General features: G+C 44.8%; 1 protein-coding gene across 4 annotated transcripts in view; it reads right to left on the bottom strand.

Annotated features, from left to right (window-relative positions):
• The window catches only part of FNIP1 (folliculin interacting protein 1), a 71,910-nt gene that overhangs the window by 14,352 nt on the left and 40,546 nt on the right, over positions 1-17,012 (bottom strand). For 3 of the 4 annotated variants that reach the window (XM_064458300.1, XM_064458299.1, XM_064458301.1), the window contains exons 4-11: positions 12,825-12,925; positions 12,497-12,571; positions 11,869-11,960; positions 9,139-9,222; positions 8,066-8,137; positions 7,181-7,316; positions 6,427-6,628; positions 5,521-5,606 (exon numbers count right to left, since the gene is read on the bottom strand). In XM_064458300.1, coding sequence (XP_064314370.1) covers positions 5,521-5,606; positions 6,427-6,628; positions 7,181-7,316; positions 8,066-8,137; positions 9,139-9,222; positions 11,869-11,960; positions 12,497-12,571; positions 12,825-12,925 — 848 coding nt within the window. The remainder of the gene's footprint in view (positions 1-5,520; positions 5,607-6,426; positions 6,629-7,180; positions 7,317-8,065; positions 8,138-9,138; positions 9,223-11,868; positions 11,961-12,496; positions 12,572-12,824; positions 12,926-17,012) is intronic. The other variant, XM_064458302.1, reaches the window with a different exon arrangement.

The raw sequence follows: 17,012 nt of genomic DNA, 5'->3' as shown, positions 1-17,012 counted from the left end.
TGCCACCCTTGATTTAATAAAGATCTTCTCTGGATATGTTGGGCTAAAAACGTATAGACACTTCCAGAAGTAAAGCAGTGGCTGTGCACGTCGGGCAGGCAAACCCACTCGGGCAGCAGCTGCCAAATCTTCCGTGGTTTAATGTTTAAAGTGAAACTCCCTAGGAAGCGAGAGCCCGGCACGCCAGCAGCGGAGCAGCACGCAACGGCGCCGGTTCGAGGGGCGCTCGGGGGAGGGAGGAGTTACCCCCCGGTTGTTCCGCAGAGAAGAAAGCAGCTGTGCGGTGACAAGACCCCCAGCGCAGCTCCCCAGAGGGCGGCAAAGGCGACGGTGCACCGCGCCGAAGTCACCGGGACTGCTCACGAAGAGAGGGGGCGAGGGGGGCAGTGGCTTCTTCTGCCTTATTTTTTATACCAGTTTTCATTAAACACAAAATCCATCCTTGTGTGTTCAATAAGAGTCAAAATCAACCCTGTCCTCCTCAAAGGTTTGATCGTCACACTCCACCGCCACAGGCATGGCTGGAAAGCCAAAAAACAGTCAGTGGGCTGGAGAGGGGGAAACTCAAGTTCCCAGACCCACCGGTGCTCAGAGGGCTTGCTGGTCGCTGGGTCAGTGTAGAGCAGTCTCGGAGCTGCTCTAGGTTAATCCTCTGCTGCTGGTCCTCTCTTAGGAGGAAAGCACAGCCGGGTTACAGACCTGGGCACAACAGTCCGGCCAGGCTAGGCACGAGTGGGGCATGCAGCTGGGGGACGCCGGCGCTGCGGGGGGGACCGGGGGGGCTCCGGCAGCACAGCGCCCCGGGGCACCAGGATTTCATGCCTCGGCAGTAGCAAGCTGGGACTCGAGGTGGGATTATTAAGGGAAAGCTTTCTGTTCACAGCCCATTAACTGGAGTGGATGTTAAAGAGGCCCAAGGAAAGGGAGCAACCCCAAGTCCAGGGACTTCAAAGCTCAAAACAAGTATTGAAACTTACACTCCCCAGACACAGCTGACCTTAGAAGCTGAAGATAAATCGCAAAACTTAACATAAAATACAGCTTATTTCTCATTTGTATGCAAACTAACCCAAGCCTCTTGCAGCTCAGCTGTTTTGAAAAAAGAAACTACTTCTATACTGAAACCGACATATTAAAATACTTGTTTTCGTTGAAAAGATAGACCGAGTCTTGTGATACGTTATTTACTATTCTGGTAACCCTGGCTGCATCTGCAACTGATAGTGTTTCCTCAGAGAGAGATCAGATTGCCCTGGCCGGCGGCCAGCAGGCATGTGACTGCAGTGCAGGGAACCCTCCATGCCAGCGCAGGCAGCAATGGCACAGAAACCAAGGGCAAGGATTAACTGCTTTCCAGCTCTGCAAACACAGAGGGAAACACTCTCCTTCCATTTAATAAAGAACAAAACAAAACAAAACCCAAACAAACAAACAAAAAAAACAACCTAAAAAAGCCAAACCCAAAACACTACAGAGGGAAGTTAACCAGATTTAAAAATAAGAAGTGTTAAAAAATCAAACTGACCCCTCTTGGCCATCTGCAGCAAGCAGCCCCCTCCCCTCCGCCCGCCGCCCCCCACGCACACCAGCACGCAAGGGAAAGTTCAGTTAATGAGAGACTCTTTTCTTTCGAGTGTTCCAGTACATTTAAAATGGTTTATATTTGGAAATGCTTCTGGGAGGCTGAACTCCAGCCTGGAGCTCACAGGCACCAGCGACGGGCGCCGCAGGGGCTGGGGGGGAGCTCCTCAGGAAACACCTTTGCATCTAACAGCGGCGTGAAACCAAAGCACGGCCCAGCCACACGAAAATGCAGACCTGAGCAAACCCCCTCCTGCAAACCCTGTGGGGTTTGGCTGCTCGGCGGGCGCAGATGGCACCGAGGCAGACAGGACGGCGCTTGCGGGGCCGCGGCAGCCGCCCTCCGCACGGTCAGGTGTTGTGCTGCTCTCTGCTTCCTGCTTCACCCTCACCCAAACGCACCCGCAAACCTCCCCGGCCTTTGTCCTGCATTTTAGTACCAGCCCAAGACATCTTTCCCCTGCTGCTGTACAAACCGAACGAGCCAGATGGCTCCTCGTGGATGAGCGCATCCCCCTGCAGCCCCCTTCCTCCCTAAGGGAAACGCTTCTGACCCTCGGCACTGCGCTGCGAGGGCTCCTCGGCTATTTAAGAGTTGCAATATAATAGCAAAGCTTAGCATCTCTTTAGGGATTGTTTCAAAAAAGAAACCATCGGTGGTTTATAAAACTTAATTCCCATGCATTTGCTCCCTACCCTCATTCCTTGCTTCCAAAGGTGATTTTTCCTTAAAAAGGAAAAAGGGAACGAAGGCAGTAATTGCTGCAACGCGTGCAGGAGCGGGGCTCGCCCGCGCAGGGAGCCCATGCGACCCCTGTGCCCATGCACGGGGGCCAGCAAGCACCGCCAAGCAAAATGCACCACTCGGGTCGCAGCAGCATAAGCTGCTTAAAAATTACTGGCAAAAAATAGGATCAAATTTGGCTGCCAGAAAGCAGAGAGGGGTGTTTCCCTAGGCCTTGTGCTCGGTGTTTCCTTGCCAGCCTGCGTATCTGCCACACAGGTATTAGTCAGATGCATAATCTGTATTATCAATGTGCTGCACTGGCCTCGGGGACTGGGGGAGTTGAAATGTTTATGCAAGTACAGTAGCTTACTTCATAAGTCATGTGTCTGCACAGCTGACATCCAAAGAGAGTTTTAAGCCTCTAAATCAAGCTAAATCCATCAGTGCTTTAGAAAATTAAAAATTGCTGTAAACTGAATAATGATGCAAGGGTAGGCCTGGAGCTGGGCACCAAATTGATGGCAAATTTATCAATGGCATCAACATGCAGAAGCAGCCTAGGCCTTTCAGAGAAGGCAACTTTGCTTTTCCTTGGATGAGACTGCAAGAGCAAAGGAAGGAGCCTGTTATTCTGTCTTCTTTTCTCCCCCTCCATCCTCTAGTACGAGCAGGTAAATGCCTGTGAATGCCCGGCTGACCCTGCCGCCAGCTCCTTACAGCGACCCTGCTTGCAGGCTGACCTACAGCCACAGCACCTTCCCTGCAGAGGGGGACTTTTGGGTGGCAGGAGGCTACGGTAACAACCGTCACACTCCTTCCTCCCTCCTCTGATCGGCACGGCAGCGTGCAGCCGGTCCCCCAAGCCCCGGTGATTTGAGGTTGTTCTCATCACCATAGGTGTGCGTATCGGCTACACGCGAGAACCTCTGAAAGTCCGGGGTTTTTAAAAACAAAAGAAAACAACATAAAACCTCCTTAAAAAAAAAAAACAAAAAACAAAAAGATGACTGTAATGAGTTAAACCAACACAGGATTACGTTTTAGAAACACCAACCCACTGAAGTCAGCACCCTTCTTCCCTCCAGCACAATTTGCTAAGAGGGCAGGAATCAACGCAAGTCTCAGGTTCACCAAAGGACTCGGGCTCCTGACTTCCCCGTGACTTCAGTGGGAAAGCAGACGCCTAAAGAGATAACAGTGGCCTAAATGGGTTTGCTGAACCTGTGCCAAAGAATCTCTGCATCCAGCCTTCAGTATTTAAATATGCCTGTTTTTTTTTTTTTTCCTTCTTACCAGACGCATATTGCGTTGCTTTGAAAAGCCAGTGGCTCTCGCATGTTAGAGAAGCGCTTTTCCTGACGGCAGCACACACTGCCAGCCCGAGACACTGCGGAGGCACGAGGACCTTGCCCGCCCGCAGGACCGGCCGGGGCTGGGGGCACCGGCTGGTGTGCGCCTCTGAATGCACTTGCTTTTCTAAAAAAACAAAACAAAACTAAAAAACCAAAAAACCCAGAACTGCCAAAGTCTGCTGCCCCAGGAAATTCATTTATATGAAATTAAACTGGATTTAATTTACCTCGTTACACTATTAAAGAGTAATATTTATATCGCCATGGAAACCTCTGCATAAAACTGGTAGTTAGACACATGCTTCCAGTGCTGGTTACGCAACGGCCGTGTCATGTGAATGATCGCGCCTTACAGCGGCTCAGAGTGCCAATCCTCCGATGTCCGGCGGGACATTGTTTTCCTCCTCAGCCCAACACGCGCGGCTTTTCTCGTCCCGTCCCAGCTCCGCGCCGCCGAGCTTCCCTCCAAGGAGGGGAAAGCTAGCAAGGGGGATTTGGCTTGTGTTTTCAGAGTTATTTTTCCTGTGTGTGACTCGGGATACGCGCCCCTCCCCACCGCGCTGGAACTGTTTAACTTGGAAGGACAAAGGAGAACAGGCAAAGTCCGCTGGATGTATCTTGAGGGGGGATGTTTTGGGGGAAGTTTTGGGAAAACAGCTGGGGAGGTGGTGTTATCAGGGGGTGGGAATGCAGAGGAATGGCTCTGGGAGAGGACGGGGAGGAGAGGCAGAGCGCAGCTGGGGGGAGCGGAGGAACCACCGTGGCTGCTCAGAGTTGCCGAACTTGTCTCGGGCCCCTGGGCAGGATCGGCAGCTCCCAGCAGTCACGAGCTCCCTCTGCTCCTTCTCTTGGCACTGCTTATCCCATCCACCTCTCACCGCAGGCCCACGTGCTCGCTCTTCCCTGCCTCCTGTCCTTACCGAACGTAACCTCTGCCCTCCCTCGCAGCCACACAGAGGTGAGGTTCTCAGAAATAAAAAAATCTTAAGGAATATCCTGTGCCTTCATGCTGCATCACGACCTAATCCATGGCATTCAGGTAGTAAGTGGAATTGTAGAAAAATGAGTGAGCCCTCACGGTCCTTCACTGTTTGGTAAAATACATCCCGATGTCAGGACTTTCTTTTTACAACATCAGAGCGCTGCTTTCTATAACGTCTTTAAAAAGTTGCCCTACACTGGTTGTAAAAGGAAGCACCCTGCCACTCCCATCTGAGAGATGAATCACTTGAAACAGACGGATTTCATCTTAATTCCCTCCCCATGACTTAAACTCCGGAAAGAAAATACACTTAAATGCCAGGGATGTGCTTATCTGCGTTACTTTGTATATTAACTGTTGAATAGAGATGCTCTGCAGGTACTGATAGCGAGAGATTACAGTGCTGCATTTCACTGTGTGAAAAAGACAGTCGTCCTCCGTAGCTGGTTGTCTGAAACCCCTTTAGAGCAGAATTTAGAGCAGGCTAAAGGCCTTGCTTTGCTCACACGTCAGGAAAACATACACTAGAGGAGGATTTCCCTAACACGGCTCTGCAATCCTTTTCCTCCCTCTCAACGGGCCATAAAAGATAATTTAAGAGGCTGCTGGGAGCTTCATTCCTCCTTAAAGCACAGAAAACCTCGATCACCTTCATCCTGTTCACACGCAGCCGTGATGGATACACACACCTGGCAAAGCCTAAAACCACAAACAGATTATAAAGGCTTGCTACCACCAGTACCTTTGCTGTACTCCCTTTTGCAGAAGACTTTAGACATTGTAAGTTACTCATCCTGCGCTAAGGAGAAGATCCTTCTAAAACGGACTTGAGTGCTTTTGAAGAAACAGACACAAAAGGCAGGAGACAAACTGCTCACCTGAATTCATTAAGGGCATCAACGATTCTGTTATATGCCAAACTCCGCTGACTGGCATCAGCTGATCTACGACTCATTTTCATAGCCTTGAAAACAATCATTAAACAGATAAGTAACACATAGCTACGGAAGCACAGAAAATGGAAAACAAAGTCATGTGTTTGACTTTATCTTTCACGCAACTAGTCATGCAAATAATTTTTTTTTAAGCGATAAAACGATGGTACAAGTGCCAACTTTCCTATCTGAGGAAAGATAGGTGAGGCACATGCATCTGCAGCCTCTGCTGCTGCTGTGTGTTTCGTCATTCAAGGCATAAAAGGGGACAAAGTTTTCACTGCAGTGGCAAAGTAACCACTAAGTATTTCCTAGAAGAGAGATTTGAAGTAAATCTAACCGCACATTTGAAACTTCAATCTTTGAAAATTTCCTATGCATCAGAATCAGGGGGTTTAAAAAAAAAAAAAGAGAGGAAGAAAAAAAGCTCGATATTTATTTACAGCCTGAAATAGCCTAAAGACAGGTTCTGACCCTGCGATCCACTAGACTCAGCTAGAGCTGAAGCAGGGAGGCAGAGGTGGCCTTAAAAGCACCTTTCCCCGGTGGCTGATCCAGGGCTTGCTGGGAGCACACACAGCCTAGCGACTGTTCTGGCTCTCAGCACGCCCTGTAGCGTGATGCAGCATGCTCTGTCCTCACCCTGTGCCGTGCTTTTGCTAGCAATAAGAAACATCATCAAAGATGCTGTGGAGCAAAGCTCTTCTCTGGTGCAATTCCAATACCCAGCGGCAAGTTGATCCCACTTTTGTAAACTAGTAACAAGAGTTAGGAATTAAATCTGACAGGGCTGGGGGGGGGGGAACACAGAGAAAAACAAGTGTGAGAATTGGAAGAGACTGTGTTTACCTGTTCTATTGCACTCTTCAGTTTGTTCATGTGACTCTCAAAAAGAGGAAAGTGTGAGAAGAAGAACTCGTTAAATTTGTTGTTTTCATCTTCATCTCTTGAGAGCGAAAAAATAACTCCAATGGCTATCTTTTTCTTCCTAACAATTCCTGGGCTGGGACCAGAGCTGTCATCTGACAAGTTAAAGCTTTCATCCATGGACCTTGAAGCATGAAAAAAAATAGGAAGTTGATGTAATCTGCTGCTTAAAGTTACACTTTGGTTTCCTGCGTAGTTCAGTTCTTGAACATTTACCTTCAATAAACACCTTTGGTTTGCGTGTATTGTCAAATCATCACCTTTGAGAACATCGACTTTGCAATTTTTTACAAGCAACCATTAATTGATCCTGCAGCCACAAAAGCTGGAACCAGACTCAACGTGTTTGCGGGATCAGAATACGATATTCCAGTTCTTTCTCATCTCTGCCAAGAATTTGTGTTTTGAGTAGGATTTTAGAGCTTCTTATCCTCAAAAGTGCAGCCTACAGGTTTTCATTTTGCTGAAGGCTCCCTAGTCAGTGCAAAACAATGAATGCCACGAAGAAAACGGATACTAAAAAGGATCAGGCGTTGAAGTGCAGCCTGACTTACACCTCTGTAAATACCCCACAAAAAGCAACAGCACGAGCAGATGTACGTATGCAAGAGCAGAATCAAGCTGACAACGGTGGAACATTTATGGGCAGCAACCAGCATTTTCATTCCCAGCTCACCATCGAGGGAAGACCCCGTTCTCCAAGCTGGTAGTCTGACTGCGACGCCAACGCCGCTGGTAACTGCTAGCACAGCTTTTGTTAAACGAAGAGCCCGGAGATGGAAACGGAGTGATGAGCAGACTGCTGAGAGATGCTGCAATACGAAGAGGAATAAATAAAAATCTCTCCAGAAGAGAGAGCATTTGGAAAAATAACACCAGCAACTAAACAAAGCCCCTCGAGATAAACTGGGGTTGCTGCCCAAGTTGCCTTCTCTTTTGATTATCTATGTTTCTCATCCAAAAATAACCAGTTTGTAATAACGTTAACAAGATCTACAAGCACTACAGGGGTGGGACAGTCCTGCAGCTTTACGTAACAGGCAACATACAGGCTGCACCTTGCTTGTCAGCCCTGAGTATCGGGAAAAATCCTCTGTGGGAAGGAGCAATGTTCATCGCATCCTTTAACAGCCTTTCCAGTTCTAACCTTAAGTGCCCAATATCCTGAATTTGGGGGGAGGAGAGGGGTGCTGTGGGGGAGAATTATCGTTTTAACGTTACCGTCCTCCTCAGATTGGAAAGGAGATGACAACAAGTATCGTTTAGAAATGCAGCAAACTCATTTCAATATTTAATTTGGCTTGCTTAGTTGCAGCACGCTTTAATGAAGTGCGTTGCTGTTCAGATTACCTCTGCGAGGCTCCTAACGCAACACCCTTGACGCCTACAACGCTTCTACATATACGTATAGGTGTGCATTAACGCTTAATACACAGCACAACAGAACAATCACATTCCAGCAGCCCAGGAAAAACTATTTGCTGATGTCTAGGCACCTCAGTGACAAATATTACTGAATATTTGTGGAGTCTACGGGGTTAACGCGTGGAACCGACATTACCAGATCTTGCTATACCGCTGTCTCTGTCCTCATTCTGCTCCCTCCCAGGCATATCCATAGGGTTGCTATGAACTGTAAAACAAGGAATACCAATGAGCAGGGGAATATACCGTTCCTTTCTTGTTTGCAGATCTCCATGTAATTAATGAAACAAAAACATGCTCATTAATTCAGATCAACAGCACTGCACAAGGCCATCACCAAGAAAGGCTGCTTAGCTGAACAAGCCAAAACACTCATCTGAAAAGCTTGTATGTATTTTTCTGAAGTCCATATATCTATTTTAGTACAAACTAAAACTAGTGGGCTTTGTTTCTTTACAGATATTTTTCAATGAAATTTTAATGTACCAAAAGGACGTTGGTCACATTGGTAGTGCTCAGTCTATAGACAAAAAAAACCCCACCAAAAACCAATACACACACGACTTTGTTCATATACCAGCTTTCTCAGGTATTATAAATATAATTTTAAAAGGATTTTACAATGCTGTCTTGAAGAAAATAAATGCTTTTAAATTGTGAGCACTGCATTGGTTGTTCAACTAAGCCGTAAGCTGTCCAGATTCACGGTCTGCATATGCACAAGATCAGAAGTGTCTCAGGCTCAATAGTCTTTAAATGTGATATATTTTACAAATACGTGGGTGAAGTAAAAGCTACTCAGCCATGGAAATAAGACCCAGCCACTACAAGCAAGAAATGTCCATTTTACATGAACCTAGGTTAGCTTTGGTTTTTACAGTTTGGTTGAAACAAGTCCAGATCAAAATAGCTTGACACTATGGTGAAATATTATTTCCAGAAATATCAAATCCACCATTAAATATATAAGTTGCCAAAACAAGAAAACACAACCAAGCAACCCCAAAGAGGACTACTATAACGCCTGCTGTCGTCTGGGGATTTAAAGCATGTATCCAAAAAGTTAAGAGAGCAGACATCACTGCCCATTTTGTATTTTAATTTAAAAAAAAAAAATAATCTTATTTCCAGGGCCAAACTACAAATCCACAGAGTTCCGTCACACCAGCTAGACTAGCCACACCGCACAGCACACAGCACACAGCAAACCTGCAAAGAAAGAGGCGCTCCGGATCAGGCGGAGCGGACCTTGCTCTGAGAATGCCCGCCTAGGGCTGCAAAGCTGTGAAAGACCTACATGGCAAAACGTAAAATACACATGAAAGAATGAGGTTAGTAAAGCAGAACAGTCTGTAGGGAGGGGGCCAGGGCAGGGAGAAGATATAAGCCAAGGTAAGATATCTAAGATGTACGCAGGCTAACAGCACGCAGGAGAACAGCTCTTACGCTTAACAAGAACGTTGATTCAAGGATACGGCTTACGGTTAAACTATGTAGTACTTATAAAATTAAAATAATAGACCCAGCTTTACACTGTCTCCCATACACGGATGGGGTTTCTCTCCAAGGGCTGGTTTGTTTGTTTTTTTTTTAAGTTGAAAAATGATTAATTTATGCAGGCTCAAAGCCTAACTTGATCACAAACAGGAGATTCATCACGGAGTACAATGTTTGTTTTAACATCCACACTGGTGGGATGGCCGAGGAACACTGTTGCTGAAGACGATGGGGAGGAAGGGGGAGAAGGCAGGCAGAAATTCATCTTAGTAGGACCAAAATTACAGGCTGAAGTAGTTGTTCTGAGAACAGTCAGTACATCAGTTTAGTGAAATGATCGTATAGAAAATAAATGTTAGCAATCTCTAGTCCATTTTAAAAGTGATACTGGATTGTAGATACACCAGGGAAAGAGCGTTCTTACTGCACACAGAGCCAGGAAAAACGCATGGGTATTTTTAAAGAGTTAATTGCTAGTTCCTCTCCTAAATTTGAAGCTACTGCTCACTCAAAAGTTTTCCGATTGTCCAAAACATGACGGCTGCACCTCAACAAAGCTCCCTTCCATTCTCTTAGGTCTCTACTTATTAAAGGAAACGACATGACCAGTGCTGCCTGCCTTTTTTTTTTTTAACCAGCATGTCTAAAAAAAGCAGCTTGTAAATAGTTCCCAACCAAAACACATAGACCTTTCTCCTATCCCAGGCTGGCGAGAGCCAGCGAGTCAGGAGGAGTCTTGGCTATTGAACCCAGTTGTTAGAAGTGCTGCAGTTACAGATTAACTTCTTCACCTCCTTTACCCATGGTTCCCCCTGCGCTGAAACGGGAACCGCAAACAAACGCTGTCGACCAAAACCTTGCGCAGCTCAGTTGCAAAGAAAGTTTCAGCATCCTCTTCTAGAAGACGATCTCGTCACTTCTTGTTGCACGCCCTTGCCCCGAGGTGCCCACACCTCCAGGCCCGCTCTCGGGGCGGTTAGCCTTTCTGCTCGGCGGGGAAGAGTCACCCTCACCGCAGAGCCGGGCACAGGTGAACATGTGGCACCGGCTACGGCTAAATCATATTGAGTCCACACCTAATAGTTGCATTATCTGAATTTGAACCGGCAGTTTAGATCACACTGGTATTACAGCAAACTTTTTGCCACGCACAAAGCACAACAAAACCCTAAAAGTAGATGAAGCGAGTTCCCGTCTCTCAGATCGGGCACCTCATTCACTCACGCACTGTGAAAAATCACAGCTGAAGCCTGAAAGGAATGGTGAATATTAAGAAGAATGCATCTTTTTAATTTCCTTGACTTAGTAAATTCAGGAAGCATTAATAGGTAATAGGTTCTTACAGCTTTAATTGGCTTCCCTTACAAATGGACTATTGGGAATGATTTTAACGAGGTATTCAGCTTTTGAGTCTGAAAAGCATTTAAGCCCGTCCTTAGTCTTGTAAGTTGTCCTCTCGAAGTTGGTGTAGTCTTATCAAAGTCAGTGTGAAGGAGAGAAGTAAAGACACCCAACAAGAATTAGGACCATGTCAAAGCCAGAAATCCAGTTACAGTAACAAAGTCATCAAATTCACTCCTTACTTCCAAACCCTAGAAAACTGTATTCGATACACAGCAGTACTCTGGAAAGCAAATATAAAATGAAGCCCCTTATTCCACCTACCACAACAGACATTTGCTTGGAAAGTCAGCAATCTAAACCAAGGCTAAAGGGAGCATGTGCTGAAGAGCTCATCAGGCTGTTATACTGGACAGCCAAGCCCTAAAGCACAGTATCTTTACTATCAGCTCTACCATTCCCACAGCGAAAAGCCAAGACCTTCCCCTCTTTCCGTGATCTGATGTTCACGGCTCCTTCACCCACAGCACTTCCACAAAGGCTGAGAACCAAAGATGCCAGGGGGTTTTTCAAGACTGCTTAGCTGCCACGGTCAGACAGAGAGAGAAAGAGGAGAGAACAAAAAGATATTCTGTCTAATCTGCTCAAAAATTCCAGCGCAACTGTGCAAGGTGAACTTAGACTTGTACGAAACACGCGGCCACGTGTGCTCAGGTGGTCCGGGTACAGAACAGAATGAAAATTATTAATGAAAATAAAACTGGAAACTGAGCCAGGCAGAATCAATCCTGCCTGATCTGAGATATGCTGCTTAGAAGGTTCTACAGACTGTTATTTTCCAACAATTGCTGTATTTGAACTTAAGTATATCTAAATATTTCTATTATGTATCTTGTTTACACATATAGAGCTGTATATATTGAACCACTGTTAATTCCTTGAACTGTCCGATTTATTCTCCTACGAACCCCACCAACATTAATTTTCTGTTGTCTTTACCTTCTTTTTTTTAAATTTGATTCTATTTAGAAGACTTTCATATTCTAGAATCTATGATTACTCAGTTAAAGATACAAGGAAATAAAATCTCTTTGTAGTTACCTATATTCCCGAGAAGTCCATTCATAATTGTACTGTGGTCAGGCTTTAACGTATTGCTGTCTTGATTAATGAACTCAAGACTGTCCTGCAACCTATAACACACACAAAACATACAACAAACCCAGTGATTTGCATTTCAGTAGAATATAGTTACTTCATCATAGCCCGAATGGAACGGGCAAGATAAGAACACAGGCTTCCGCTAGACAAAGCTTTCATAGCCTAAGCCACGTTCTCAGGTGGGTCCATTAATACACAGAAAACTGAACGCTGAACCCTCTCAAGCTAGATGTTTTTGTAACACATTTTTCTTCATCTCGGCCTGAATCCCCCAACTCCAGCATTCTGTCCTCATCCCTTCTCCTTCGGTGTCGCAGGTACTTTTGTACCTTACAATATCAAGCTTCACCATATCAGCATTAAAGGAACGGTTTTTCCATTCGCTTAAGGCAAACTGATGTAAAGACAACCGCAAGGGAAAGGTGAGGACACTAGTGACAGGATGTAGCAGGTGAGGGAACAAGAAGTTATTTTTCTAGAGAAAGAATCTGGAGGGTCCAGAAAAAGTCTTCTGTGTTCTCACTCTCATCTGCTTATGTGCAACAGATACACTTTGTAATGGACTCACGTATTCAGACTTCCGTAAATGCTGCTCCCAGTGCGAGCTGTGAAAACCTTGCTGAGCATGAGCTGAGGAGGTGAGCTAGAGGACAAAAAGGAAGATGTCAGTCAGAAACACAGTGCCAAGACAAGCTTTGCTTTCCATTTCACAACCCTCCAGATTTTACAGACCTGAACACAACAAAACAGCCTTTTGTGTCAAAAGTGACATCAGAATAACTTTAAAGTAAACCCACAAATTCTTTTTACTCTGCACTTGCAGCTTTCAATTCATTACAAGTTAGCACTAAGGAGAGTGTCTTCTGAAAAGACCAGCAGTAAAAAATTAATCTTACCGGATCTGGTGAATTTTCAATGTGGAGCCCTTGTAGCTCATGGCCACAGAGCCAAACATCATCTCTCCAAGCATGTTAGCATCTGAGGAGCACCGAGAACCCTGCAAAAAACCCCACCAACATTTGTTTTCAAGCATCTTAGAAGCACACTTCTATTAAGGCAACATACAACTGAGGAAAATATTCTTTATTTAAAAGATAAACGTGCAAAATATCTTGCTATAACACTGCCGAGCACGCTAAGTTGAGCAGTTCAATAATTATAATGCCAGCATCGAAAGTGATCTCCACGTTGGCTGTGAGCTAAAGCACTAAAATCATCACACAAACCTAACCCATTTTTGGGGGGTGAGCGGAAGCGGATTCAAACTCTGCTGAATCAGGGGACTAAAAAGTCTTAAGAGTGCGATAACATTTTACTGAATAAGAACCATTAAGCCTAAACCTTGTGTCTGCTTGACAAGAAGGACCTTAAGTTCACTGGAGATCTAATGCAGACCATGCACTGGAGCCAAGTTGGACCAGTGCTTGCTTGACAGACTGATTAATAACTTATCAATGGATGGTATTTTATATTCAATGCATCTGTCCCTGGTGCTCCTGTGATGGTACCAGCAAAGAGCTGCAGCATCATGATGCCAGGCTTAAGCTGTGCAATTGCTGCTTCTCGGTTGGTGCGAGCTTGCTGTAAGGCATACTGGCTAAATACCGAGGAGGAACATCACTATGCTGCAGCACAGGCTAGATGAAATACCACAAAGGAAAACCTAAAATTAAGAAGTTACTCAGGGCAATCAACTGGAGACAACTGCTCAGCTGACAGTCATTTTACACTTTCAATGACTGAGATTACTGTCCCTTTATCCAGGGCTGCTTCATCTCTAGGCTAGCAGAATATTTGTGCTGGCTCTCCATTTGTGCCTTGCCCTGAATAATTTAAAATATGGTGATCACTCACTCACAGAGCTCAGGCACTTCATAGGTGAGGACTTTGGTACTGTGGAAGAGAGCCCTACATTTCCTTTGAGATATGTGCTAACTAATAAAGCTTCCTTGGAGTTCCAAAAGGTCCCTAAAACCAGCCACAGAAATAACCTTGCTTTTGGAAAATGCCACGTGCCATATCTCCGTATCCCTTAGCTGAGCTCTGAACCAGGATCCTCACCCGGATTCCTACACGGGCTTGAAATATATCTAAATATCTTGCCCAGCATCAGGCAGTGAGCTCAGAGCACAACCAAGGACAGGGTGTCCATACCACGGGCTCCTACCAGCAGTAAGGAGTGATGGGGAAATGACCACGCGATGCTTCTGCTCAGGCTAGCCCGCAGAGCAAGGGCAGCGCAAGGAAATGCTAATCAGCCAAAAGGCAACACACTCGTAACGCTTTTCAATTTTTAGCTCTTCTCAAGCACTCTCAATTAAGACGATGGTACTTTAACAGACATACTGTTAACCTCTGAAATCTGCTATCAGCGCAAGAAAGATAGGGGATGACTAAAAGTAGCAACCACAGTTATAAAAATCAGGATACAATCGCAAGGTTTGTTAGCGTTCCTGTGACAGGGCAAAATCTGATCATGAGCTGGGTCTCAGAGAAACTTCCATCCTTACCTCCCAGGTTATCACACTGCCTAGGTGCACTGTAGGCAGCACTGGAAAAACTAGACTTTAAAACCAGTCAGCATGACCCAGCAGCCCCGAGGAAATATAAGCAGAGATGTTAATGGCTCTAGGAAATGATAGGTCTGCCAGCATCATGAAATCTTGAAGTAAGAACACTGCAAATTACTACAGCCAAATGTTATGATTGGTATTTTTAAATCTGTTGCAGATCTCCAGCTGAAGGACTCATTCTGAATAAATGTCAAGCCCTTGGCGGTTTTGGTTTCAGCTTTCTGCTGTTGTGAAAAATCTAATTCTAAAGCTGAGGAAAAATACTTTATGTTGAAGTATTGATTTTCTTTGTCAAGCAACCAAATTAAAAAAAAAAAAAAAACAAGTGAAAATCAGCCGCTTTCAAATTTAATTACAGGGGTTTCCCTTTCCTCTGAAAGACAGAGACAAGCAATGCTGAAGGCAAAGAGCGTGATAAGATGCACCCATGGCCTGTTTCAGTCTGGCATTTCATCTACACTTAATAACAATAATTTTACCATGCATAACAGAAGATGCACATATTTAATGCATTTAATATGGAAACACTGCTACAGCTCAACTCTTTGGGCCTTTAATGCTGCAAAATAAAGGTCACTCAAGACCAAAGTAGAGTGCAATCAACTGAGGAAAGGGGTTAAATATTAAAAACTCAAACAAAAAATAGCCAAGGAGCATCTGGCAAAAAAGGGCACAACCTCCGGCACTGACAGCTTGGACGCAAACCAATTCCCTAGGTCATATTTACAAGCTCACATAAAAACTGATCATAAAATACCCACAAGTGTTTGTTATTTCCCATTAGCATATTCGAGGTAGTAAAATTTGCATGATTTGGAAATTACATTTCTGAATATATTTACAGCATTTACTATTCCACTTACTGCACATATTGTCCGATACATAACTAAGCACGCATGTAAATCAAAAACGCAGTACAGAAATAAATGTCAGATGTCACGATCAACAAATCAGAAAGACGCTCGGTCCCGACTGCACTGACAAGCAGGTACGGAGGTAACGCTAGCGTCAGGATGTGCAAATAATTGGGGGCAAGCTTAGAACCATATTCAGCTTCATCTTAATGGATTCTAATCACATTTGTGAGGGATCTGGATAGGAGGTAATTAAAAATATGGAAGCCTGGAACAAAACCCTGTATTTCAGCTTGCAATTAAAGTTGCTCATATATAGTCAAAGTGTATTTAAACAAGGAAACATAAAGAGCTATTTTAGAAGTCCTACAGCATTGTGTTATTTGGACATCCGTTTTTTAGCTTTAAAAAGCAAAACAAACCGAACAAAAGAGCTCGTAAATACTGCAAATACATTAAGTAACTTGTGAGGTTACCAGACGCAGCAGTTAGGACAGGAAATGCCAGGCTGACTGATGTCTGGACAAACTTACTCTGGCCCTTCTGCAGACATGACACAAAATTTTATTGTGCAGTAAAGAACTCTTGTATTTATGGCTCTCTGCTCACTTGCTGAGGAAGCCTAGGAGGAGTACGGGGAACACAGCGCATAGTTTACAACAAATACGCTGTGGAAGACCAACTTTTAAAGTTCCTCACACCCCTTCTGAGGCGGTCACAGAGCCACACATCATTTCAGTTCGACTCAGTAAGATTTTGACTAAGTGATACACGTGAGGAAACGGGGACTTAAAAGGGAAAACTTTCCACAGCTTTAAAATACACTGTCATGCCAACCAGTAAAATTAATTTCCTTTAATAATGTTGACCATTGTTTGCACAGAGCCTGCCCAGTAGGAGAGACAATTTCTGGATAGTGGGGGGCATCATTTTTCTTGGTCACACAATGCACGAAGGAGGTTATTTTGTGCTGGAAGGAAGCTGCTGACAGAAAGGTCTCTTCCTTTCATAACCACAGCTAAATGCCCTTCCAGGAAGGGAGGAATGGAAAACAGATCTTCAGCCACCTTACTAAAGCTGTGGAAAAGAGTGTGATGAGAAAGAGAAAACAAGAATATGCAGCTCACCAAATATAGCAAGAGCTAACGTGACAGTGGGAAAGTCAGCACTGAAAGGTTCTTCATTTACATCTACGGTAGATTAAGACTTCAGTAGTACTGTACTTCAGAACAGGTTGTGGAGATAGCAGCTTCCCTCAAACACACAATTACTTTATTACAAAGAGTGGAAGGGCTTAGTTCTATTTTAGGGTGGCTTAATATAAAACACTTGTGATCCATGGAAGGAGAGATGACAGAAATATATCCGTGTCAGATGACTCTAGCTACTCTCATGGCCAAAATCTCTTATGTAAAACGTAACTCAAGTGCACTGAATCCCTTGTTATAAAGCTGTTAAACAGACTATCCCTCCTGATAGCGCGTTTCTCTGTTATTTCCCTGGCGTTTAGCAATGAAGTAAAATAAACTACCTCATCTGTATGTACCAACATAAGATTTCTGTGCCAAGTCTGATGGTACCGAATGAGTGTAACCACCCAGGTCATGAGACAGAACAAATGCCCTGAAGAAATCGCTGCCATTCAAGACACATCCCG

Source organism: Phalacrocorax carbo, chromosome 8 (genome assembly GCF_963921805.1).
Source record: "Phalacrocorax carbo chromosome 8, bPhaCar2.1, whole genome shotgun sequence".
NCBI classification, from domain to species: Eukaryota; Metazoa; Chordata; class Aves; order Suliformes; family Phalacrocoracidae; genus Phalacrocorax; species Phalacrocorax carbo.
Note: the sequence above shows the minus strand (reverse complement) of the source record. Positions and strands in the feature narration are given on the sequence as shown.